At 36.6% G+C, this 24,781-nt stretch overlaps 6 protein-coding genes across 7 annotated transcripts; 2 read left to right on the top strand and 4 right to left on the bottom strand.

The window, feature by feature from the left end:
• The first annotated feature begins 814 nt into the window (after window positions 1-814).
• Window positions 815-3,201, top strand: LOC111489986 (nucleoside diphosphate kinase-like). Its single transcript, XM_023138397.1, has 7 exons — window positions 815-1,103; window positions 1,198-1,254; window positions 1,515-1,601; window positions 1,791-1,871; window positions 1,940-2,052; window positions 2,136-2,185; window positions 2,991-3,201. Exons 1-7 carry the CDS (start codon window positions 861-863, stop codon window positions 3,056-3,058), a joined length of 699 nt encoding a protein of 232 aa, XP_022994165.1. The 5' UTR covers window positions 815-860; the 3' UTR covers window positions 3,059-3,201.
• An 871-nt stretch (window positions 3,202-4,072) lies between these two features.
• On the bottom strand, window positions 4,073-7,117 carry LOC111489988. The gene is made up of 2 exons (XM_023138400.1): window positions 6,932-7,117; window positions 4,073-4,752 (listed from the first exon to the last, which is right to left on the bottom strand). Exons 1-2 carry the CDS (start codon window positions 7,020-7,022, stop codon window positions 4,274-4,276), a joined length of 570 nt encoding a protein of 189 aa, XP_022994168.1. The 5' UTR covers window positions 7,023-7,117; the 3' UTR covers window positions 4,073-4,273.
• A 900-nt stretch (window positions 7,118-8,017) lies between these two features.
• LOC111489981 (26S proteasome non-ATPase regulatory subunit 6) lies at window positions 8,018-10,775 on the bottom strand. The gene is made up of 8 exons (XM_023138390.1): window positions 10,550-10,775; window positions 10,328-10,442; window positions 9,469-9,559; window positions 9,246-9,391; window positions 8,935-9,154; window positions 8,727-8,835; window positions 8,464-8,632; window positions 8,018-8,375 (listed from the first exon to the last, which is right to left on the bottom strand). The coding sequence occupies exons 1-8, from the start codon at window positions 10,683-10,685 to the stop codon at window positions 8,201-8,203; spliced, it is 1,161 nt and encodes a 386-aa protein (XP_022994158.1). The 5' UTR covers window positions 10,686-10,775; the 3' UTR covers window positions 8,018-8,200.
• Window positions 10,776-11,649: 874 nt separating this feature from the next.
• Window positions 11,650-15,274, top strand: LOC111489985 (probable ubiquitin-like-specific protease 2A). The gene is made up of 7 exons (XM_023138396.1): window positions 11,650-11,911; window positions 13,701-13,887; window positions 13,966-14,133; window positions 14,215-14,346; window positions 14,427-14,508; window positions 14,597-14,707; window positions 14,827-15,274. Exons 1-7 carry the CDS (start codon window positions 11,851-11,853, stop codon window positions 14,908-14,910), a joined length of 825 nt encoding a protein of 274 aa, XP_022994164.1. The 5' UTR covers window positions 11,650-11,850; the 3' UTR covers window positions 14,911-15,274.
• A 948-nt stretch (window positions 15,275-16,222) lies between these two features.
• On the bottom strand, window positions 16,223-18,840 carry LOC111489990 (30S ribosomal protein S21, chloroplastic-like). 2 transcript variants are annotated; one of them, XR_002719487.1, is made up of 3 exons: window positions 18,394-18,840; window positions 16,383-16,583; window positions 16,223-16,310 (listed from the first exon to the last, which is right to left on the bottom strand). XR_002719487.1 is itself a non-coding variant. In XM_023138401.1 (2 exons), the coding sequence occupies exons 1-2, from the start codon at window positions 18,774-18,776 to the stop codon at window positions 16,457-16,459; spliced, it is 510 nt and encodes a 169-aa protein (XP_022994169.1). In that variant the 5' UTR covers window positions 18,777-18,840; the 3' UTR covers window positions 16,223-16,456. The 2 variants fall into 2 exon arrangements, 1 of the variants encoding a protein (XP_022994169.1); XM_023138401.1 differs by having other exon boundaries at window positions 16,223-16,583.
• A 1,102-nt stretch (window positions 18,841-19,942) lies between these two features.
• On the bottom strand, window positions 19,943-24,155 carry LOC111489978. The gene is made up of 8 exons (XM_023138386.1): window positions 24,023-24,155; window positions 23,263-23,373; window positions 22,880-23,051; window positions 21,614-22,544; window positions 21,415-21,534; window positions 21,209-21,271; window positions 20,990-21,126; window positions 19,943-20,344 (listed from the first exon to the last, which is right to left on the bottom strand). The coding sequence occupies exons 3-8, from the start codon at window positions 23,009-23,011 to the stop codon at window positions 20,084-20,086; spliced, it is 1,644 nt and encodes a 547-aa protein (XP_022994154.1). The 5' UTR covers window positions 23,012-23,051; window positions 23,263-23,373; window positions 24,023-24,155; the 3' UTR covers window positions 19,943-20,083.
• Between the last annotated feature and the right edge of the window lie 626 nt (window positions 24,156-24,781).

Genomic DNA, 24,781 nt, shown 5'->3' on the forward strand with positions numbered 1-24,781 from the left:
ATTAAAATTTTATAAAATTCAAATATCAAATATTTACTCAAATATTTTTAATTTTCATAACAATCTCTAAACCTAACTCTAATATCCTTTGTAATCGCCCAAACCCATCGCTAATAGATATTGTTCGCTTTATCCCATTACATTCGTCGTCGTCAGCCTCATGATTCTAAAACACATCTACTATGGAGAGGGTCTCCCCCTACTCTGACTAGTGTCTTGCACTGTCTAGTGATTGACTCTAATAGCATTTGTAACAGCCCGAACTCACCATTAGTAGATATTGACTTGCTTTGAGTAGTCTAGATTGGTCGAGATTCTTAGGTTACACCGGTAAAAATTTAAACTACTATTTTTTTTTTTATTTATTAATATTATCAATGAATCTAGCTAACATGTGAAGTATATATTATAAATTAAAAATAAAAACATGTTCTCATATTCATAATTAATTTATTTTTTAAAATAATTATATATATTATAGTAAAACTCATGGAATTTACAATTATTACTCAAAACTAAGAACATAGCTATATTTAATATTCTACCATAATTTTGTAATTATTAAAAATTAATATTGTTGGAAACAACAGCAATATTTTTTTTTAAATGGAAATTAACAAATAACTCTTCCAAACCTATAGGAAATAAAATATAAATTATAAAATTTTAATTTATTTGTTAAATATTTTGCATTTTTTAATTTTAAATTTTAGACACCAAAAAGCAAGAAATAATTTATTTATTTATTTGTAAATTATATTAAAAAAACGCAAAAACTTTTAATTTAATTGTTCTCCGATATAAATTCCTTCGACACAGACCTTTTCGGATTGGGATTTTTCAGTGAGAGGGCGAGCGAAATGGACGCTGTGGCGGTGTTTGGAAGAGGAGCTCTGCCGCTTATCCGGCCGCCGCCGACGACAACCGTTTGCTGCTTTACCCCTACCCGGACTGCCAACCTGAGCCGCCATCGCCGCCGCCACGACCATCTTTCAGCATTCCCTTCGAATTCTAATCTCTTTCCCCAACTTTCTATTCGTTCTCGTGCTGCTTCTACTAACAATGAATCCTTCATTTTCTTGCCTCATTTGGTTGCCTCCCTGGTTTGTTCACTTTCATTTCTCTTCTTCGTTCGATTCAACTGGTTTTCGATTGGCCTGTTTTGAAGATTAATCGATTTTGTCCATTGAGGTGCAGGAACGAGTCGACCAGACCTACATTATGGTGAAACCTGACGGTGTTCAACGTGGCCTTGTGAGTTTCCTTTAATTTTCTTTTCCTCGCTTTCTCTCTATGGTTGCTGTCGATCTTTTCAATTCAGAGTACTTGAATGTTCATTGTTCAGTTTCTGTGCCATTAAGGTCTCCATTCTTGAATGCGAGTTCAATTGTGTTGAATCATATCAAATTTAACATTAAAAAAATTAAGAATTCCACAATTTCCTCTGTAATTATAGTGGAGAACTGCTTGACGAACATTCTGAAGTGTTCTTGCTTTAATTGAGTTTGTTTTAGGTTGGAGAGATAATTTCACGGTTTGAGAAGAAAGGGTTTAAGCTTACTGGCTTGAAGCTCTTCCAATGCACCAAGGATTTGGCTGAGGTTTGTTCTTGAACCACGTTCATTTTCCACTACGTTTCTGAAGCCTTCTGGATTAATCTCAAAAGATTGAAAGTATTTAGAGTACTAAATTGTTTCTTTTCAACAACTTTGGACGATTACTCCATAAACTAATGGGTTGTTCGAGATTTTCATTAAAATTTCCATTCAACTAATCTTGTATCATTACAGGAACACTACAAGGATCTTAAGGGCAAGTCCTTTTTTCCTGGTTTAATTGAGTACATTACATCAGGTCCTGTTGTGTGTATGGTATGTTTCTCTAAGACTCTATTCTGCTGTGTTTCAGCTTCCTGTCAATTTTAACCGTGTTTATTTAGGCATGGGAGGGTGTTGGTGTTGTGGCATCAGCGCGTAAGTTAATCGGAGTAACAAATCCTCTCGAAGCCGAGCCAGGAACAATTAGAGGGGATCTTTCTATTCAAAAAGGAAGGTTTGGCCTTATAAAACTTGATTCTTGGTGTAATGATTAAATCCTATGGTTAAAAGAAATAACTTATTTGAACATATTGGCAGGAATGTGATTCATGGGAGCGATAGTCCCGAGAGTGGCAAGCGTGAAGTAGGTAAGAGACGTTATGTGATTTAAAATGGCTTAATTTGTCTGTACATTTTCGATCATATTAGTATAGCCAATGGATTTGTTATTGTATTGGTAGAGTTCTCATTATTTCAAAGCTAAGAAACTGCACCAAATATATCTTGAAGTTGGTCGTCTTTTACCAAACGCGGTAAATGTTAAATCTAGGACGAAATCTAGGAGGAAACAACATGCTTAAGAATCATAAGGGTTATTTCTGCTAACGATCAGTTTCTTTTAGAAGCAGAAAAAGAAATGTGAGATCCCACATCAGTTGGAGAGGGGAACGAATCATTCCTTATAAGGGTGTGCAAACCTCTCCCTATTAGACGCGTTTTAAAACTGTGAGGCTGAGGGTGATATGTAACAGGCCAAAACAGACAATATCGGTTACAAGAAAGACTTGAATTGTTGATGGTTGGAAATAAAAGCTTGTACAAAGTGTAAAGGTAGCATACGCATTCTTTGAGCGAGTTTAAGAAGGAAAATCCTCGATGTTTCTAGAGTCTGGGTCTCGCTGTCTTGGGACGGATGCTGACTTTTTAAAAAAGAAAAATAGCATCTGCGTTTCAGGACGAAGTTCCACTCGAAGTAGAAACAATTTTGTAGGTTTTATGAAATCCTGATTATGTTGACGAGTTTTGTAGTTTAGGGATGCTGCAGTAGTCAAGTGTTGAGCTCATGTAGAATTACACCATTAGTTTATTAGCAATTCTTTTAAAATGGATTAAAAATTGTTGACAATCCATTAGATCTTGCATTTTCTTCAATCCTCAACTTTGTCTGTGCAGCTCTCTGGTTCAAAGAAGGCGAAGTGGTCGAGTGGGAGCCAGCTCTTGCACCATGGCTGATAGAGTGACATTGTCCTCAGAAAGAATTGTGATTTTACTCTTGTCTGTAACTTTGAATTAGTAGAGCCCTGTAATCTTCCTCACACAACTGTTTATGCAAAAAAGAATTTGAGAATTTTTTCATCGAGAATTATGAAGATGATGTGAAGTAGTAATAAAGCCCGCAGATATGACGATAATGGCTTCTTCAATCAAGTGATGTTGTAGCTAAACAACCAAAGAAAGCATATGAATAGTATCGATAGTTGTAGACTAAAAAAAAATCTTCGAAGTTGTGCTAATGGTGGTCAAGGATAAGGTACTCGTTTCAATGGGAGACATTGAGTCCGCATGAGAAAGATGGGAGACTCCCTTATACCTCTTTAGGGGAATGTATGAGTGTATTAGTTAGACTATCCGCACTAGATTAAAAAATCCAAAAAGCACTACAGGTTAATATATTGTTACTAGCCTAGGTCCAATAATTGTATGAACTATCCTATATTTATTTTAAAAAAATGATTTAGAAATTTTAAGAATAAAAATATCTATATATTTAAAAAAAAATGCTTTATATTTAGATATTTTATGAATAAATTGAATGATTGCTACTAAATACTCACTCATCCTATCTACGGTCTCAATACCCTTTCATTCTATCTATGTTTTCATAGTCTCGATACCCTATCATTCTATCTATGTTTTCATAGTCTCGATACCCTTTCATTCTATCTATGTTTTCATAGTCTCGATACCCTTTCATTCTATGTTTTCATAGTCTCGATACCCTTTCATCCTATCTAGGTTTTCATCTAAAAAAAACTCAAGCAATCTCAATCGAGAACAAAGACCCTATCTAGATTTTCATCCCCAAGAAACTCAAGCAATCTAAATTGATAACAAAGACCATATCTAGGTTTTCATCCCCAAGAAACTCAAGCGATCTCAATCCAGAACAAAGTGTAGTAGTATTTTACAAACGGTATTGAAATCTCTACTCAAGATGGGTATTAATAGAAATTGCAAATGTTTCCGGCAAGGTATTTTCACAAGAGTTGAATTAAACACTTCATAATTAAGCTCATGTTCGGATATGCGAATTATACAATTTCCTTTACATTCTGCATCTTGGACACTAAAATTACAACATGATTTCAGCAGGTTTGAAGTAAAACACGAACGAGAACTCATTGCCATTGGTAACTGAATCTGGATTTGCAATGATGTTCGATCACGCCACCAAGTTACAGAACCTTTTCTGATAACGCAGTTGAAAAATCAATGGGTTCTTGCTCTGAATGCAGCTCGCTGTTGTCAGTCAACTGCGATGCACTAGAACTCGGTGACATAACCACGCAACAGATGTCTTCTGTTGCCACTGCTTCCTCCATGATTTTTGGAGTTCCTGAAGACTTTTTAAACTTAGAGAATAGGTAAAGAATGGAGTTGTTCATCCTACGCTGTGTTGAATATTCTGTTGATTGGCAATCCTCGGAAGAATCAGGTGAAGTAGTCGTCGAATAATCTGAATCTACAGCCATCAAGTCTTCTTTGGTTGAATTGACTAACTGATGAGAATCCTTCAGAAATGCATGTGTGTTCATTGCCTCAGTACACGATGAACTTGAGTTAGAGTCAGTTTCTCCATCTTCTAAGGCATCCTCTTTAATTGGTGGACATGGTTCTCGTTGGGAACCGAGTTTAAGCTTCATTAGGGTGGTCTCTGCAAGAAGGAACTAAATGAGAACTGTAAAGAATTTATCTAATAGTTCTTGGTCTCATAAATGTAGTCTTAGAACCCAAAAATTTGAATTCCTAAACTAAAACACTATTTCTACCAATCGGCTGTTTATCCCCAACTTCAGATTCAGGACTGCAGTCTAATTCTAAGAGAGAGTGAACTGTATGGTTCACGCCTAAAAATTGAAAGCTTATAGAAGTAAACAAAGAAAACGTAGGTCCCTCTGAAACTGGTAATCCCTAAAAGACTTTCGAGGAGTGATACTTCCAACACGCCACCATTGTAAGCTGACTTTGAGCTATCGAGAGAGGAGAGAATAATCAAAGCGTCACGACAACAAAAAATTATCCTGATTCATCGATGGTTGTCATTGAAAAAAGAGTAATGATTTTGGCCAGAGCGACCCGATGAGGGGAGACCTTCACATCCAAACAGTTTCCATTACTAATAACTTAACAACAATTCCAACTATTTATCTAATCCTACAGAATGCACAATTGCACATTCAAAGCCGATTAACTAATTTGTGAAAGGAAACTTACATACTAATATAAAAAAATAACTGGAGCAAATTGTGTGATAGAATTTCTATGAGCCCAGAAGGCAATCTAATTAACTAAACGCATGGGTAGATATGCTATTAGAGTGATGATAAGGCACAAAACGGGTATCGTATCAACTAGTTGTAACAACCCAAGTCCACTACTAACAGATATTATCCTCTTTGGATTTTTCCTTTCGAACTTTTCCTCAAAGTTTTAAAACACATATGCTAGGAGAGATTTTTACACCCATAAAAGAAATATTTCGTTCCCTCTCCAACCGACGTGAGATCTCACACTAGAACTCTCCTTTTGTACTCTAAAAGAGAGTATTTCTCCTTCCATTCGTAAAGGATGCCAAAGCATAGACTGCTAGAACGATGCTATTGCTTACTTGATCATTGGAAAAAGAAGCCACAACAAACTTGGTCAGCCACCAGCAATACTATTTTTTTTTTGAAAGCTATTAAATTAAAATGTCGATGGCTCAATATCAATCGCTAGCAGCAGCAATGTCTCCTCGTTTTCACATCTTTCAGCTTTAAGAATCATGTATATGCTTGCATCAAAAAACTGCTTGGCAAACAATACAATTATCTGAACAAGGACACTGTTGAATGCTCGCGGTACTTCACATTTCAGAAGAGTAAGGGTATTCTACTTGCAGTTTGAGAAATGTGCACTAGATTAGCCTACAATTGGAAAGTATAATGTATAGCTAACATTTGATTAATGATATGTTACAAGAACATAAGTTTGTGATGTAGCAAGTTTGTAGATTTACAACTTGAACAAGTTAATGTTTAGTCAGAGAAGTGGGTTTCAAAAAATAAGAGTACTTTAATTGATTAACTAGGATTTTAAATCATCTGCCTATGATAAGCAAAGCAACACAACAATGTAGACTTGCCAACAGAAGCCGTACTAATAATCTCTCCAGAAACTCAGGCGCTATAAGCTGAATGAACTCTTCATCAAAAATTAGCCAAGACCCCGAAAATAACAGCTCTCAAATACATAATCCGGTACAGCAGATCCACTTTTTAAGTTTTAAACAATGAAACGAACAATAATTCAAACGGAGTTCTTCTTTTATTCTCTATCAAATTCAAGAATCATTCTCTATAGTCATTCTAAATAACAAGATAATATCCATACCCCATTCAAATTCTCGCATCTGATCCCTTGTTCTTGTTGGTTACTAAATACGTCTAATTGTTTCTAATTCTAAACATCGTTAAAACCAGATCCCCTACACTTTCCATAACCAATTCAACTTTTCTCCGCCAAAGTACTACAAACCTAGTTTCCTGTCTACTAAGTGGCTAAAAAACTGAAAAACCAAAAGAAAACAAAAGAACAAAGGGCGAGAACACACCATTTTTCAATCCAAGCAAAAATTGATTTCCATGAAATGGAAAAAATCCTATCTTATTATCGCATATATTTAAAGCAGAAAAGAAAAAAAAAAAAAAAAAAAAAAAAAAAAAAAAAAAAAAAAAAAAAAAAAAAAAAAAAAAAAAAAAAAAAAAAAAAAAACAGAAATCGGCAGATTCCTAAAGAGTTAACTTGTGAGTCCATAATTATATTAAAAACAAAGATTGAGATAGAGAACGAACCGTAGATGGAGAGACAATCATCCTTGTGAATCTTAGAAGTCGCCCGCTCCAAGGAGTCTAGTGAAGAAGGCGATCTGATCCTCCCAAACATCGTTTCACTCTCAATCAGAGCCGCACAGACACGAATGTCTCAACAGCTTACTCTAGAAGAAGAAATGAAAACTGCGGAATTCAGATTTCAGTGGCGCGTAAATGAATCGAGAAAGGGCGGGAAGCTTACACTGCAATCTTTGTCCGGTTCAGTTTGGGCCTACATGGGCTTTATTAATATGGGCCGCTTCGTTATAAAGTTGAAATATTTTATATTATTTTGAAGCAATTGATTTACAAACACCAAAACAATTTAATTAATTAATTAATTTAACATGATTCTTACATTTTAAATGAACCAACCCGAGCTGGTTGTAGGTTGACATTTTCTTGGACCAACTTGAAAATAAGGTTACAATTGAACCCTATTTTTAATATTATTATGAAAATTAAGAATATTTAACATTTGTAACTAATGTTAGTAATGTGTTATAACTTGTGCATGTTTAACATGTACGATAAATAAGTAAAAATAATTTTAAAAAACTCGATAACCTAATTCAACCTAACCTAAAAACAGAGGATTGAATCAAACTGTATTGTGGATTGCTTGAGTCACCGATCCAACCACCCAAAATTTTGGATTGGTTCAAAATATTTTTCCAATCCAACCCCATGTACACTTATAAAACCTAAACAAGACCCAACCCAAGTATAGACCCGAGACATCATGGTTTTGGAGATCCCTATCAATGAAGTCTCGTCACGAACACGACTCTCCACAATAGTATGATATTGTCTACTTTAACACAAGCTCTTATGGCTTTGCTTGGGACTTCTCCAAAAGACCTCATCCTAATGAATAGAGTATTCATTCATTATAAATTCATGATCATTCCCTAAATTAGCCGACGGGGACTTTCATCATCCAACAGTCTCAATCTATTATCATTGTTGAACTCATCAAACTAGACATATTGATCCCGGTTTCGTGCTCAAAAGTCGATATAAAAAGAAGGAAAGATAAAACGAATATGACTCTTGAAAAACAAGAAGACATGAAAAGGGTCAGTGTAAAGCATTCATATAATTTCTAACAAGACATTCAATTGATATATCAAAATCAAGTAATAACGACAACAGTATGCCTGAGGCGCCAATGTGTTCAGAACGAAACGACAGCGCCATTTTCACGAAGTTCCGATGCTCAAATTTCATCGATGCAAACTAAAATCGTAATTACAGATCAATGACACGAGACAACTTCTGGATACGGTTGAGTAAGAAGTCTCCTTGCTTGATGGTAGCTTGGTACAGAGCATTCTTGGAATCAGGACGATTAGTTTCAAGAACACCTGCTACTTTATCAATCTTGCAATGAAGTTTTCCCGCAGCAATGAAACGAGACAACTCCCTGGCACCATCAGAAAAACACATTTTACGAGAGAAAACAATCATTTAGACATCATTTAGACAATTAGTATCCATGCATGACCACTTACAGATCAATAAATTCCACAGATACTCCAAATGCATTCGCCATTGCTTTGATTGTGACACTCTTATAGGACTCCAGAAACTGGGAATAAACAACAGTTCTGATCTCTCTCATGTAGTACCTGAAGTGCGGGTGCAAATAACGGTCTAATTTTATTTGCTCGGTCAGACCAGCTGCATTGATACAGATCAAATAAAGAAATGTGAAACCCGAAACAAGTAGATTATCAGTCACGGATTTAAGCATCGTGTAAAATTTCCTGCTTACCGAAGGCTGAGAAAAATGATTTATATCGACAGTCATACAAAGAGTTCAAAAAGTCAGAAAGGTATGGGACTTTTCCGATCACCGTCAATATCTCAGGGGCATCAACGACCTACAGTAAATGAATTAAAATCGATAGTGCAATTGGGAAGACGTGCCAACTATCCATGATACAAAAAACTGAATGCAAATTCATGGAAATCACAAGTACCTTTTGCTTTAGAGACACTCTATCCAAAGATATAATGCTTGTGAGAACTGTATAAAATATGAATGTGTCATAAGGAAAAAGCTCATATGTAGTGAAAGTCGAGATGGAATCCAAAAACAAGTTGGCTGCTTTCTTGAAGTTTCGAGTGGACATGCAGTACAAGCCTTCATACACCTTCAGACGATTCTTTCTTTCCCAATCACCTCCTTCTTCAAACAAGCTGGCAAACAGAGCAAGTAATCACAACCAATAACACACAAATGTTGATTTTAAAAAGAAATACTACGAGCGATGTTCATATCATGGCTTACTTTTTAGCTTTTTCGATACTTTTCGAGATGAGGTCAAAATCCATGTAGAAAAATCCAAGCTGTAGAGTATGGAAAACCAAATCCATCTTAAGTCCAACTGCAACTGTTTTGCTCTCAGTTACCTTGAGTTGCTCCAGTGCTCTGTCCTGAGGTCAAAATCTAGAACATTAGGTGGAAGTCGCAGAACAGCCCTACAATACTTGGGGAGAAAGATTTAACGAACCTTATCACCGATACGAATGAAGAAAAGTGATTTGGCTAAATGAGCTTCTCGAACTTCACTTTCACCCAAGTTTTCTTCAGCATCAGCAATCCTGAGTAAAAGATTGATGAATGGCTAAATATACACACATTGCTGTTCCTTAAAAGTTATAAACAAAACAACACACAACAGCATGGCACCATAAACAGCTACAAAAATAGTAGCCCTTAACTCAAGAAGCACAGATCAACCATTCAAATCCAAAGCCATATCCAGTGTGGGTATGCATTAAGTGCGTTGTTTAAATAAAGGAGGAATGCAATGAAGGGACTCAACAAGAGTTTCAATAGATATCGACTCGAAGGAGTTCTCAAAATTCTTCAAATTACCAGATCACCATTTAGCAACTTGTATTGTTGGTTATTCAATATATTTTAGTAGATCTGAAATCTAGTTCCCATCAGCGTGCAACAATATTTTGAACTCATATGTGCCCTACTCGTCATATTCAATTGCTATAATACAAAAAGAACCACAGATAGTCACCATACAGAATCAAAACATTCAACAGCAGCATAACCTTTGATCAATTAGGAATTTAGCAATGTAAGGTCAGTTATGGTAGAATAATATCCAAAAGTTAAGTAGAACTGCGCCTCAAATAGAACAGATACACACATCCATGGAAATTCCGAATTAACTAAAGTTGAAAGTCGATGTGCTGATAGGAAGTGGAACTGTAAATCGACGCCCATTCAAGGATAATCAACTTAATGCACATTCACGTATATTCAAAGAACTTCAGATGTACTCTCCTGCATAACCCTCATACTAAAGAACACTTACAAAAACAGATCAAGAATAGTATGAAAGAACTCACTTCTCGTCCAGCTTCTTCAACTCCTCCTCGTTTTTCCCACGCATCGAGTCCAACACGCTACGATCCAAATCCAATAGCGAATTTCCGGTTAGGGCTTCGTATAAAGGAACCATGTCTACACAATACAAATTACAGAGAAGAAAAAACCACATTTCGTAAGACAGAAATCACAATGCGAAATCGATGAAACTCATTGAGAGTATGAAGCAATCCGCGAATTACCATCAGCTTTAACGGAGGCCAATACTTCTTCCCTAAGATTGACCTTCTCGATATCTTGAACATCGGGATGAGTTAGAAGGAAGAGCTTGTGAGCAAGCACGAGATGAGGCTGCTGAGTTCCCTCCTGTCCTTCCATGGCGACTGAGAAATTGCTCGCCGAGTGAAGAATTTGGGGTCGTCCCTGTGATGTGTTTCTTGCAGGAGGAGGCACCAAGATTGGCGGAGGTGTGGCTTATTACGAAGGAAATGGAATACTTCCATTTCTCTAATATATATATTATAAACTAAATTAATAAAAATATTCATAAATTTTGGAATCCAAAAATATAATTAAAATTCTAAAACTTTTAATAATTAAATTATTTTTTATTAAAAAACAAAATATTACTAAAACAAAATTTTAATATTTTATATTTATTAGCGGCCTATTCTGCCCCTCGGTTTTAGACATTTCGACGTAGGTTGGAGACTGTTTCAAGCTCATCAACATGTCGAATCACAATGGAACCCTCCATTATGCATGAAACTCGTCTTCAAAATGGATTTAATTGTACTTCACGCTCAGCGTTCCTTACGTCTTTTGGTTCGCCTAACCAGTGCATCTTTCTTTGGAGAAGCAACTCGCTCGGTTGAAATTTGCCCCTTCAGCAGAGTAACAAAACGTCCACACGATTACGAATCTGCTACCAGCCTTTTCGACGACACTAGCCATGGTTTGGGTAAACCTTTGGCCCTAATACCCTTTGTCATCGCATAAGTCCTTCAAGCCCCTAAACGGAGGCACCTTGCTAACCTAACGGTCCGCTTTAACGGGTAAGCTTCAAAAAACCCTTTTGAGATTCTCGATCAAGCTTCAGTATAACGCCTTGACTTGAGATTTAGGAATTTAAATGAAAGCCTCAGGCGTATTCCCGTGGCTTTTCACACTGCTCAATCCCTTGTTTTGTTCTCGAGCCAGGGGCTCTTTCTTACGGGATGCTCTTTTCGATTTCCACCGTGCTTTTATATATATATATATATATATTCCTTAATTATTTATATTATATAAATCAATGAGGGAAAAGAATGTGATCCAATATAATCAAAACAAGATTAATGAATCCAACGGCTCTGAAGTTACTAACCAATACCGTCGGGTTCATTAAAAAATTTCAGAACGAATTACGATATGTCGTTTCGTTCATCGCAGGAACGATTCAGAATCCCCCCGGCCTCCTAATCTAGCCCAGCCCGGCGGCCACCGTTCTTCATCTTCGACCGAGAAGAAGGATCCGGCGAAGTTCTGGAAAGTTTCGCAATCAATGGGTAAACGAAAGCGTCCACAACCGGTGAACTTCATTGACCTCGATCAGCCGACCACAGGTAAAATTTCATCAGTTCGTTTAGTAGCATCTTCTTGCTTAGTTTCAATCGGCATCGTTTTGCAGTCGAGAGATTGGATGGTGATAGTTTACTGTCGTGTGGTTTGAATTAGCGATTAGAAGAGCGTTTCCTGTACTTTGGCTGACATTTTTGCTTATTCGCGATTCGGGATGGTGATGATGGAAAGCTTGTTCTTACTAGCTAGTTGTATGTTTCTTCTTTGCCTCTAGCGGCTACCAAGATTATTGGGAGAAGAAAATTTATAGCTATTTAGTTTGTTTTATCCAGTTGCGCAGTGGTGGTAATTCATAGTAGGAGGCGGAATCTCGAACTACCTGCTTTCATGCCTGCTCATAAACCAAAATTTATTAAATACTAGGGTGCCTATGTATGTTAACTTCAACACGAGTTTGTCTTGTTTGATGGAACTTTTATCTCATTTGTCATATATGTTGTGGTAAACTCTCTGCATATTAGGAATTTTGGAAGGCTTGTTTCAGAGAACGATGAAGGTCTCTGACTGGTTTTATGCATCATCGTCAATGAATTCTTGACGTGGTTCAGTGCTTCAATCTGAAGATTTTGTTTATACTAGACAACTTAATGATAGGGATGGATAACTATGGTTATTTATTCAAATTTTTTTAGCAGGCTTAATAGTTATCTCAACCTCATGACAGTTGTATTGAAGTTATACTGATTGTTGGAAATTTGTTTTAGAAGGTTTTGGCTGATGTATGATTCTGTCAGGAACCATCTTTGATCTTTTAACGCTGATTTTTGTGGGTCGTTCTTTTGAGATGCATAAAACTTTTATGGCTGGCCTTTAATCGTTCCTTCTTTTGGTTTCTTTTGTGTGAAAGAAATGGGGGGACCTTGAACAGCATTCATCCTTCATTTAGTTTTATCGAATGCTTTAGTTTTGTAAATGTTGACACCTTTCAATGTAAATGTTGACCCATTCATGGATTTTAGTCTCTATTCTTTAATTCACAACAGGTAGTCTTTCTTGTAGTCCGCCTATTCAGGACTGTTGGGAGGGAGTTCCACGTTGGCTAATTAAGGGGATGATCATGGATTTATAAGTAAGGAATACATCTCCAATGGTATGAGGTCTTTTGGGAAAACCAAAAGTAAAGTCACGAGAGTTTATGCTCAAAGTGGACAATATCATACCATTGTGGATGTGGAGGTCTGTGATTCCTAACACCACCACCGGTGGTCATTTCACTTGTCAATGAAATATCTTTGTTTCTCCATAAAAAAATCATCAACATTTTTTTTGTAATTTTATACTGTTGGATAGAAAAGTAGTTCCTTGTAAGGCAAACAATTTCTATTTTCTCTCATGGAGAAAACGACTTCTTCATCTTTTATTGCTTCTTGTTCCTTTATGGCCTACTATGGTTTCAGCTTTCTCTGTTCAAATCCTTTTATTTTATTTTATTTTAAGTTAGATTGTTTCGCTGAATTCAGCAAGGAAAATATATCATTTCTTGGGGCTCAGCGTCTTCGCTGGCACACCACCCGATATTCGGCTCTGATATCATTTGTAACTGGCCCACTGCTAGCAGATGTTGTACTAGAGGTTGATTTAGAGGTTGATTTTTAGTATAGCCATCTAGTTCCCATCATTATAATAACTTCCGGTCATTGTTCCATATAAGTTCTGTCTGTTTATTTTGGACACTCTCCAAATGAATTTTGGCAACAAACCGATTTGCTTACTGACAGAGACATGTTGGGTTCAGGTTACAAAATGTCACTCACCTTTTATATCAATTTTCAGGGCATGGCAACAGGAAAAAATTAAAAGAATCTGAGAATATCGAAACTGTACAGCTTGTACCCCCCTCGACATCAGACACTAGTCCTGTTCGTCGTTGCAAGCAATCAACAGCAGAAGTTGAAACCAGTGGTGCAAGTCCTAGTCAAAAAAGGAAGCTTGACTCTAGAGCTTTTGAATATTGTTTTCAGTAAGTAACATTCCTTATAAACTTGCTAAACATTATGAAATATTTGCTGTAATTTGATTGGAATATTGAGATGTGTAGGAATTTATGGAGGAGCTCTCCAGAAGAGAAGAAGATCCAGTTTACATACCTTGACTGTTTATGGTTTAGCTTGTACTTGAAAGCAGCACACAGAAGAAAGGTCCTGAAATGGATTAAGAACAAACAAATATTTTCAAAGAAATATGTCTTTGTTCCTATTGTTTGCTGGTAGATTCTTCCCCACTCACGACTTAAAGTCTTGTATTATCGTGTTTATGTTGTATCATATAACGAACTAATTGTTATTAGGAGCCACTGGAGCCTATTGATATTTTGCCACTTTGATGAGAAGCCGGAGTCAAAAACTAGAAAACCATGCATGTTATTGCTTGATTCACTTCAGGAGGCAAATCCAAGACGGCTTGAACCAGAGATTAGAAAGTGTGTCTTTAGGCGTTAATGTATTTCTTCTCTATTATTGTTTCTTTCAGTAGTTGATATGCTTTTGCAACCCTTTTCAGATTTGTTATGGACATTTTCAAAGATGATGGCAGGTGCAAAAACTTGAAGGTTATTGGCGATATTCCTCTCATGGTGCCAAAGGTAATCGACATTGTCGTGTTCGAACTGTCTTCTGATCCTATTCTTCCTTTTAACCTGTAAATAATTACATGATCTACGAAATTTCTAGGTGCCACAACAGAAGAATGGTGAAGAATGTGGCAAATTTGTTCTGTACTTCATTCATTTGTTTATGAAAGCTGCTCCAGAAAAATTTAGCATCAAAGACTACCCTTACTTCGTGAGTGTTCTTATCCCACGTACTCCACATTAAGATATGCATAAATGACATTTTCTTCAGCAATGACTCTTCCAAATGCTGGAGAGATTCCATTAACGAGGTGAATTGGTGGCTTGCAGATGAAAGAGAATTGGTTTACAGAAGAAGGTGTGTGCCAATTCTTCAAGACATTCGGCCATTTTGAAGATGATATCTGTCTATAATTTGTGCTCGACGCGTCGTGTTCGTCCTTGGCACAGTCAGCTTGTCATCTACTCCATGATAAGATTTGTATAGCAAAGTTCACTAATTCCTGACATAGTTTAGTGTGTTTTGAATTGAGGATTTGTTGTGAAATGAGGAGGCATTTGTAGGGAAACGAGGAGCATTCATAATTGGCTCATCTTCTTAATGTAGATCAACTACTTTCATGACTATAGTACCTGAAGGATTGATTGGGTGTTCCAATTAGTTTGATATACATGTAAATGCATTTGTTCATATGATGCTACTATAGAGTATCCACTTTCATTGTTAAATCTTGGTCCGGTGAATCATGAACATATTATTCATTCAGTTCTATGAATGGAACAATTTGAATCAGAATTGGCCAGCCTAAGAAATCAAAAGTAGATGGGTGTGTTTTATAACTATTACTAAAGTAGAAAATTTGCTCGTTGAAATGTTAAGGCGGAAGATTGTCCTTTCAGGAGACGTTTTATAGCTGTCATTAAAGTAGAAATTTATCGGGAGATTGAGGAAGTGATAGAAGCTACAATAGAGCAGATCCACACTGTCCTTTCAAAATTTCGTAAACGTTTTATAACTGTCATTAAAATAAAAATTTATAAGGAGATTGAGGTAGTGATAGAAGCCAGATTCATATGGGAGGAAACAAGAATTGAATGATTTTAGCCGAATTTACCGCTCGTAATTATCCAACCTTTTCGTATGAGCTTTCCAAGAAAGATTAGAATCACCGAGTATAGCTCTCATAAGATGTCAGGATACCTTTGATTTTTTTCATATAAGTATCCATCATTTTCTAGCTTATCTTTTTCGTATTTATGCAATTAAGCATTTATAAAGTATATCAATTGGAATTACATTATCAGCCGAGTACTCTTTTAAAGTTTCCACCAACATTCTTATGAGTCAACTTGTTGAGAATTTTCCGTCGAAAAAATGTTCAAATTTAATCAAGTATCTCAAACACAGTCCAAAAATTTTATGAAAAGCCATGAGTAATATTGTAATTTTGTGCACGAATACTTTTAAAACAAATTACAAAATTCAAGGTATTTTATTTTATTTTTACTTTTAATTTTTGAACATTTGGTTTATAAATACTACTTACACTCATAAATTTCTTTAATTTTGTTATATTGTTTTTTGAAAACGTTTTAAAAATCCAAACCAAAATTTAAAAAACTATGAAAAGTAATTTTATTATTGTTATTTCAAAATTTGGCTAAAAAGACTGCTCTTTTGAGAGATGAAAATCATAGTAACGAATAGTTAAAAACAAAATCGTTATCAAACAGAACCTAAGCCTAAGCCTTTGTCGTCTCGACAAAGGCCAAAGCTTTCCAACCGATACTCGACCACAAAACAATCTTGTCCTGTGTTGCTACACCAGCTCAACTTCAAAGCAGAAGACAGACCTGCCTTCATTGAAGAACATCAACAGAAGGATGGTCGAAGGCAAGATGATCTAAGCCAAAACATTACAAATAATGGCTTCTAACTTTTCAAGGCAGTGAGCTTTTTCTATGAACAGTAAGGAAGGTCTACTTGGTAAAAGTCCCAGTTGTCCTCTTCCTCATTCATATCCTTCCTCCGAGTGGTTTCCTGTTTTAGCTGCTCCTCAGCTCTTGATTCAGGCTTCCAAACCCTTCTGCAATTAGGGAACCACATCTACATTACTTTACAACCATGGGGCAAATATATATTTCTATGTATCTATCGGTATTGAATTGCAGAGACTACGACTACATACAACAAGAGACTTAAACAATCCTAAAAAAAAGGTTCCTCTAATAGCTGAAGTTTACCTCTAGTAGATATTGTCCTCTTTGGATTTTCTGTTTTAGGCTTCCCCTCAAGGTTTTCAAACGCGTCTACTAGGGAGAAATTTCCACACCTTTATAAAAAATGCTTCGTTTCCCTCTCCAACTGACGTGGGATCTCACAATCCATCCCCTTAGGGACCCAACGTCCTTGCTAGAACATTGTCCAGTGTTTGGCTCTGTTAACATTTGTAAGATTTCAAGCCTACCGTTAGTAGATATTGTCCTCTTTGAGATTTCACTTCAGGACTTCCCCTCAAGGTTTTAAAATGCGTCTACTAAGGAGAGGTTTCCACACCTTTATAAGAAATGCTTCGTTTCCTCTCCAACCGATGTGAGATCTCACGGTTCCATTCAAGATTGAACTAAGAAAGGAAAGGAAGAAGAAGAGTCATATGATTCGAAATCAATCATTCCCATAGGTTATTGTCCTAACGAATATGCAATGGTAGGAGTGAAAACTTCATATAACCAAAAAAAAAAAAACAATAACAACAAGTCCAAGTAAATAAAATACGAAAAAGAAACCTAGTTGTTTTAGGATTACACAAAAGGATTCAAAGTGGCAAGACAAAGTTTTGGTCTGCAATGGGAAGTGAATTGAATGAGCAATATTCATTTTACCATTCCCCATCCATGGAAACTAGTTTGGAAGGTTTGGAGATATCGTCTAAACTTTTGGGTTGAGAACTTGTTCTCTCTCAAAGTTGGCCTTAAAGTTTGGAATTAGTAGCGTGGACCATGAACACAATATCAAAAATAACCCAGCCATGTTTTCAAAATTAAAAAAAATTAGTTTTAGAACTTTGTCATTGTTTCTGGAATTTAATGATTCAAAAACAAGGTGAAAAACATAGTAAAGAAACATAAATTTCAAAACCAAAAAAAACTAAAAATGATATCATTATGAAACATGCCTCAACTGATTTCGCAGAAATCATAGAAAGTGTTCTTCATGGTATCAAAGATTATTTAGGCAATTCAACCCAGAGCTGAAAAGATTCTTATTTTGAATACAAAAGTTGAACTAAGAAAGATGGATTATGGAAATCAACCATATAAGTGACCTTCTTAGATCTTAATACTAATCACGATCACCTTGTAACTAAGCAGCATCCAACTATTTTCCTGTTTGATAACAACTTTTCTGAAAAAGCATTTGCTCAACGATTCATCATTGCTTTAGTTTATAGCAAGCTAAGCTACTCAAGCTCAATTACTTGAACTTCATCCTCCTGTTGAAAAATCCTCCCTATCCTCTGTTTTCCTTTCCCACTAAAACAGAAGAAGGTTTAATAAGCTAATTCTTTGAATTGATATAGATCGATCTAAGGCGGCTTCCGATTTTTTGACAATGTTATGGAAGATCACAGAAGGAAGAGGAGAACAGGAAACCAAGGAGAACAATGGTGGTATTGGTGCTTCAAGGGCACCACTGTTTGGATTGAATTTTTGGAAGAGGAACCTATTCAAGAAGTTGATATCGAAATGCACTGTTTGACTACCCAGAAAGTGAAAGAAAACAGACGATTCCACCATAATGAAGAATCTAATCAATTCAAAAGAACTAAATCACAAAAAATCCACATGCAGCCATTTCAACTCATCAAGTTTTGCTTTAGAAACGAGATAACTAACCTCTTGCGATTCCTTTTTGCGGATTCTCTGGCTTTCCTCTTTCTCTTCGCCTGGCTGTTCTCAAAAAATCTTCTCCTCTTACACTCCTGCAAGATTCCAGCTCTCAAGACCTGTCTCCTGAACTGATTCACTAGCTTCTCTTCAGGATCGTTATTGTCCACAGTGATCAAAACATTGTAATTCCTTACGCTTAAGATGGGAGAGGTAGATTCTGGGGAAGAAGACGTAACAGAGCTCCTGGTCCTGGCGGCAGCCAACCGTGCCAGTTTTGCTTTCGTAAGAGACTGAAAATTTAAAGAGACTGACTCACGGTGTGGAGTGGACGGTTTCGAGATGGAGAGGAAGGAGAAGAACTCCGTGAGAGATGTTGTAGCGGCGTCCATGGCGACTCACCGGTGTTCCCGTCTTCCACTTCCTCTGCGGACTGCCGGCCGAGCCCTGTCGGGCAGGTGAAGCGTAGGTCCTTTTGCTAATGGGCTGGTTGGGCCAGTTATGGGCCGATTGAGTGGAGCCCAGCCCATACACTGGGGAATTTGCTAATATGTCTATTTATGAGAAATTGAGCTTTGTGGAGCTCGTGTCACAAGTGCACTCTTGCGGGATATTAATTGTGCACTTGTGGCAGCTTGTGTCATAACTGTCCCGTTGCACTCTTGCGGCAATGAGACATTGATTGTGCGACACTTGTTCTAACCAAGCAAGCAAATCAGCTGTGTGAGATTTAGACTTCGCAGACAAATTGACGTATGCTCAAGTATCGGGTCACATTTGAGAGGAATGTTCTTAGAGAAATGTGATTGATGTATTACTTTAGAAAATATTTTGAAAAAAACAAATGTTATAAGCTAAAAGTAAACGAACAACAACCACATCTTTCATAACATAGAACCTGGGTAGGAAGAATGAACAACTAGTTGCATCCTCCTATAGTGCATTTTGGGGGCATTTTTAGCCATGACGAGTGTAGACATGATTTTGGTGACTGATGATACAACCCATATTAATACAACAAGAACACTAAAAGGCTACCTAACCTGAAAGCCTCTGACATGCAACCACGGGCAACATGTCTTGGACATGTATAATCATGACACTAAAGTAAAAAAAAAAAAAAAAAAAAAAAAAAAAAAAAAAAAAAAAAAAAAAAAAAAAAAAAAAAAAAAAAAAAAAAAAAAAAAAAAAAAAAAAATTAGAATGAGCATGCAACTATAGACAACATGTCTAGACAAGCATGAGCCAGACATCCGACATGCAGCCACAGGCAATACGCCTTGGACAAACATGACCATGACACTAAAGTAAAAAAGGTTTGGAACGAGCATGCAACCATAGATAACATGTCTAGACAAGCATGACCAGAACATCCGATATACAACCATAGACAACACGTCTTGGACAAATATGACCATGACACTAAAATAAAAAATGCAAACGGGTATGAAACCATAGACAACATGTTTAGACAAGCATGACAAGGACATCCAAATACAACCATGATCATGCTGCCGAGGAACTTCAAACAAAGAGTTCTAAAACTAGGAGGTGAAAGTTTTAGAGCCAACAAATACGTTAATTAACATAAACTTTACACTGCAACAGTTTCCACCATTGCTTAGACTTATGATCTGTTTACCATAAGATTTGAGCAGCAAACCAAAACATAGAAGAGATTAAGAAACATATAATACAACTAATTTTTACATTTCCGAACGCGTACTTCATATATGCGTTCAAGCTCGTCCTCGACGTGAAATAAACACTCGTCCCCTGATTGAATTTTATTTGCAGAACAAAAAGCTTCCCACCCACTTGTTAGAACATGAACATTCGGCATCTCGTGGTAAAGAATCGGCCACAGTCTCTTCCTCGGATCCCGAAGAAACACTAACCTTCTCTTCTCTGGATTTTTTCGGCCTCTCGAACACGGGGACTGCAAACTCGTCGGTAGTTCCTTTATGGGCATCGAAATAAAGTGAGAAAGGGAAAGCAGTCCATTCAGTAATTAGCTCATAACTTATTTGGGTACAGACACGAAGCAATGATCGTGATGATATCAGTGCATCGTTCGTATGAGATTCGTACTCTCGGGCATCACACGATATCACACATAAATATGTACAAGCCTGAGCGCATATGTCTAGGTACGTATTATTATGCTTATTTAGTTTGACTTTATAACATGAAATACTATACTTGTTTCTCGAATTTCTACTATTTTGGATCACTAAATCCGAAAATAGTTTCTAGAAGCATAAATCTTCGTTAAACTCAATGAACCTAGAAACATTAAAACACGATCCAGATTTTCGATCAACCAAACAATGAACCTAAAAACATTAAAACACGATCCAGATTACCGATCAACCAAACAATGAACCTAAAAACATTAAAACACGATCCAGATTACCGATCAACCAAACAATGAACCTAAAAACATTAAAACACGATCCAGATTACCGATCAACCAAAACCCTTATAAGTCCTATATCAATATCAACTTTTTATGAGAACCATAAACTAAAACATGGCATGACCTTTAATGAACTAATATGAATGAACTTCATACTTAACAAAGCAAGAGTTGGCAGTAGCATACCAGAAAAGACAGAGTATCTTCAGCCACTATGCAGGAGACGTGGGCTCGAGTTGCTATCAAATCTGCATTACTGTTAGTACCATCTCTACCACTTTGGTTAGACTTTTCGAGGAGCTCCTCCTTCACTTTTGACACCGCTGTAACCAAAACAAATCCCATTTAGACATCGCTGAATCCACAGACTGCAAAGAAATGATGTGATAAATTAAGTTGAATTACATATTTGTCCAATGAAGTCTTCATAGTTGTTCATTTCTGTTTTAGTGGTCTTTTTGACGTCCCCTGTTCGAATACAGCATTCACAGTAATATAACATTACAACGTTTTACAGATTCCTGAGGGCAAGAAATGACGTTTCTTATCTATAGACGAGAACGAATTGACAATTATACAGCCATATAGAGTAACCAGAATAGAGAGCAAACCGTGCGGACACTTTTTAACCTCCAGGGAAATTGGAGGATACTCGAGTTTCATGCCATGGGAATGGTCGACGGGAAAAGTATGTTTATTATTAGACTCCTGATGATCATGTCTTGTAATTGCTGAAATATTTTTCAAACATAATTAGTTATCTTGAATATAACTCATAACAGAACTGTATCGTATCACTTTAGTACTCACTTGAGGGCGTGTCGAATACTGCTGGTATATTCTGGCAGTCTTTTACACTTTTTAATGGCATGTCACAAAAATGCTTCACATTTCTATCAGAATTAGTTGCAGACGTAATAAAAGGAACCTCGATAGTCTTATCGTGGCAAGGATTGTTACCAGAGACGCTCCTCTTTATGTCAGCCTCCTCAAAACACTGACTTTTATCTCCTTTTATATCAACTCGAGCATTGTTAATTCGGCTGACATCAATTGCAGCGTTTGATGACGTGGAAGCACGGTTAGGATTTAACTCATCCCCAGCAACTTTCTTCGTGGTAATCTCATTGACGCAGAAATTAGTCGTCTGCATTTCCATGGAAAACAAGTCGAATAAGGGAGTTCTGTTTTCCTCCAGTCCTATGTCCTTGTTCTGGTTGATGAAAGCGTACGAATAATCAACAATGTCTGCTTTACAGAGAGATCCGTTCCGTTCATTACTGCTCTGGTACTTTGGCCTTTTGTCCTGGTTCAGGTTCAAATTCAAGTCTCGATAACAAGTCATGCAACATTTATCTTGAGACAGTGCCACATTGGATCCAGAACCCACAGAGGGACAGGAAGCTTGTGGATGGGTCAAACCTTCATTAGTTATCTCAAGTACAGGACAAGTACTTCTAGTTCTTTTCCTCATATTGCTTTTGTTAGCAAACTCCTTTTCGCAACCAGTTTTCGTGTAGATAGTAACATTGAAGTGCAAGTCCATGATGTGATTGAAGGTCAAAAAATCCCCAATTTCTAAGCTATGCTCTGATGAAAACGCACTCCACCCTTCTCGAAACGCAAGAGATCCTTCACAATTGGAAACTGTTACCTTCCATTGTTGCCCAAGAGAATCCTCAAGAACAACTTTTTTATTAACCAACCTCGACACTGTAGCAGCAAACACGGGTGGGAAGTACTGAAAAATAACGAAACACGGCATCAATGACAAAGAGTGCAAGTATCAAGGTAACAAGATGAACTCGTAGGCACACCAACAATAGAGATATAGTTACATGGAGATTCGCCAAATGGAAAGATCTCGAGGGGTGGCATCCAGTAGATAATAGTTATAAGAACTACAACACCTTAAATATATTCGAAAACACGAATGGAGAACGCCACAAACAATTAACAAGTTACCATTTTGGATAAAAAAAACATCAAGCTTGTCTACAACATGAACAAATACAAAAATTTAGAAGGCTGGAAACAAAATTTTGGAGATATTAACAAAAACGAAGAAGAACATACCAAAACTTCGGAAAAGCGATCGCCAAACATAACTTTGAAGAACGAAGTTACAGATGATAAACTATTTGTCTTTCTATGAAGATGTAAGCATCTTTTGGTGCATTCTGAACAGGCTTCTACCTCGCTGCTCATCTCTTGCTGCTATCTACTAAAACGCAAAGATGAAAAAGATCTGCCACATAATGGAAGAATAAGAAAAGCAAAGAAAACCACAGAGAAGTAAGAAATGATGCTAAAAATGGTGCTCTAATGGGTGAATTGGGGCTTCCTATATTTGAAAGATGCATTCAATGATGTAATTAGATAGCTTATTTGAAAAGTTCATCATCTAAATCTCCATTTTCAGAGCAATTTACATAATATTCAAATCCACAATGCATTACTTTGAAGTGGCTTCAACTTCAAAGGGCTATTACTGAGATGTCCATCAAGATCATCCTCATAAACAAATAGAAAGCTTTCATTTGAAGCGTCGATCAGTCCTTTGAATGATCCTTCAAATACATAAACATTTTTCAAATCAGAACAAATATGAAAATCATAACTTCTTTCCCTCTCCATCAAACTGTGAATTGAACATGGGATTCCAAAAAACAAGGAAAAACGCAAAACGTTAAAGCTTCATCAATTTCTAAGGCTATTTCAGTAGGAATGAACTGAGAAAAGTAACAAAAAATTCCACAGCCATCTCGAAGAACAAAAAATTCCCACTCATTTACTCGAAGAACCGCACTATTCCCAATTACGAAACAAAAAACTCAGCATTATTGATTTTCGAACGGTTAGACGAACATGACTCTCCACAATGGTATGATATTGTCCACTTTGAGCATAAGCTCTCATGGCTTTGCTTTGGGCTTCCCAAAAGGCCTCACACGAATGAAGAGTGTATTCTTAGATTATAAACCCATGACCATTCCCTAAATTAACCAATGTGGGACTTTCATCATCCAACATGAACTTCTATTAAGCCAATGCGCCATGCATATAAATTTCAGCACATAAACAGATGAAGCTAAAGAAATTCCGACGAAAAACAATGAACCGAAGAACAATGACGTGATCAGAATCTGAACTCGTATCAACAGTCAACGTAAAGGGGAAAAAAGAACAGAAAAAGAAAAAGTTGGAAAAGGTGAGAACTTTTGGTGGAGAATGCTGAATTCCCAGAATCACAGGGCTCTGTTCTTGCTCTCTAAAATCAGTGCCTATGCCGGCTCCGCTGTGGGGGCTCCGTTTTATACTTGGCGGGTTCCGCGACGGGAGCCAACAAGTCGAGAAGTTTAACCGGAGCAGGTGAAAACAAAATCAATTGAGATGAATATATGGACTGGGCTTTTGAGCCGAGCCCAAGGTTCGATAATATATTGGGCCGAGCCCAATCTCGATATATCGTTTGGGCCGAGCCCAATGTCTGTATAATATTTCAAAGTTTTGGAAAATACCAATTAAATATTTTTAAAATGAAAAAGGTTAATACAATTATAAGAATTTAGAGATTAAATTTATATTTTAGCAGAAAAATTTATTGTCGTAATTGCTAAAAAAAAAACTCATTATTTTTCATTAAATTTTCACGTCAATATGGACATAACTTACCCTCGTAGGTTTAAGATTCGATTGTCACTATTAATACAATTAATCGTTTAAAAACACTATTTATTTTCTTAAGATCATCATATGTTCAAATATTCAAATTTATTTTACATGTGTTGTGTTTGTGAAATCTCACATTGTTGGAGAGGGTAACGAAGCATTCCTTATAGGGTGTGAGGACCTTAGACAAGGGTGTGAAAGCCTCTCTCTTGTAGACGCGTTTTAAAACCATAAGATTGACGACAATGCATAACAAGCTAAGCAAACAATATCTACTAGCATTGGGCTTGAGGTGTTACAAATAAT

Source organism: Cucurbita maxima, unplaced genomic scaffold (assembly GCF_002738345.1).
Source record: "Cucurbita maxima cultivar Rimu unplaced genomic scaffold, Cmax_1.0 Cma_Scf00015, whole genome shotgun sequence".
In the NCBI taxonomy this organism is placed as follows: Eukaryota; Viridiplantae; Streptophyta; class Magnoliopsida; order Cucurbitales; family Cucurbitaceae; genus Cucurbita; species Cucurbita maxima.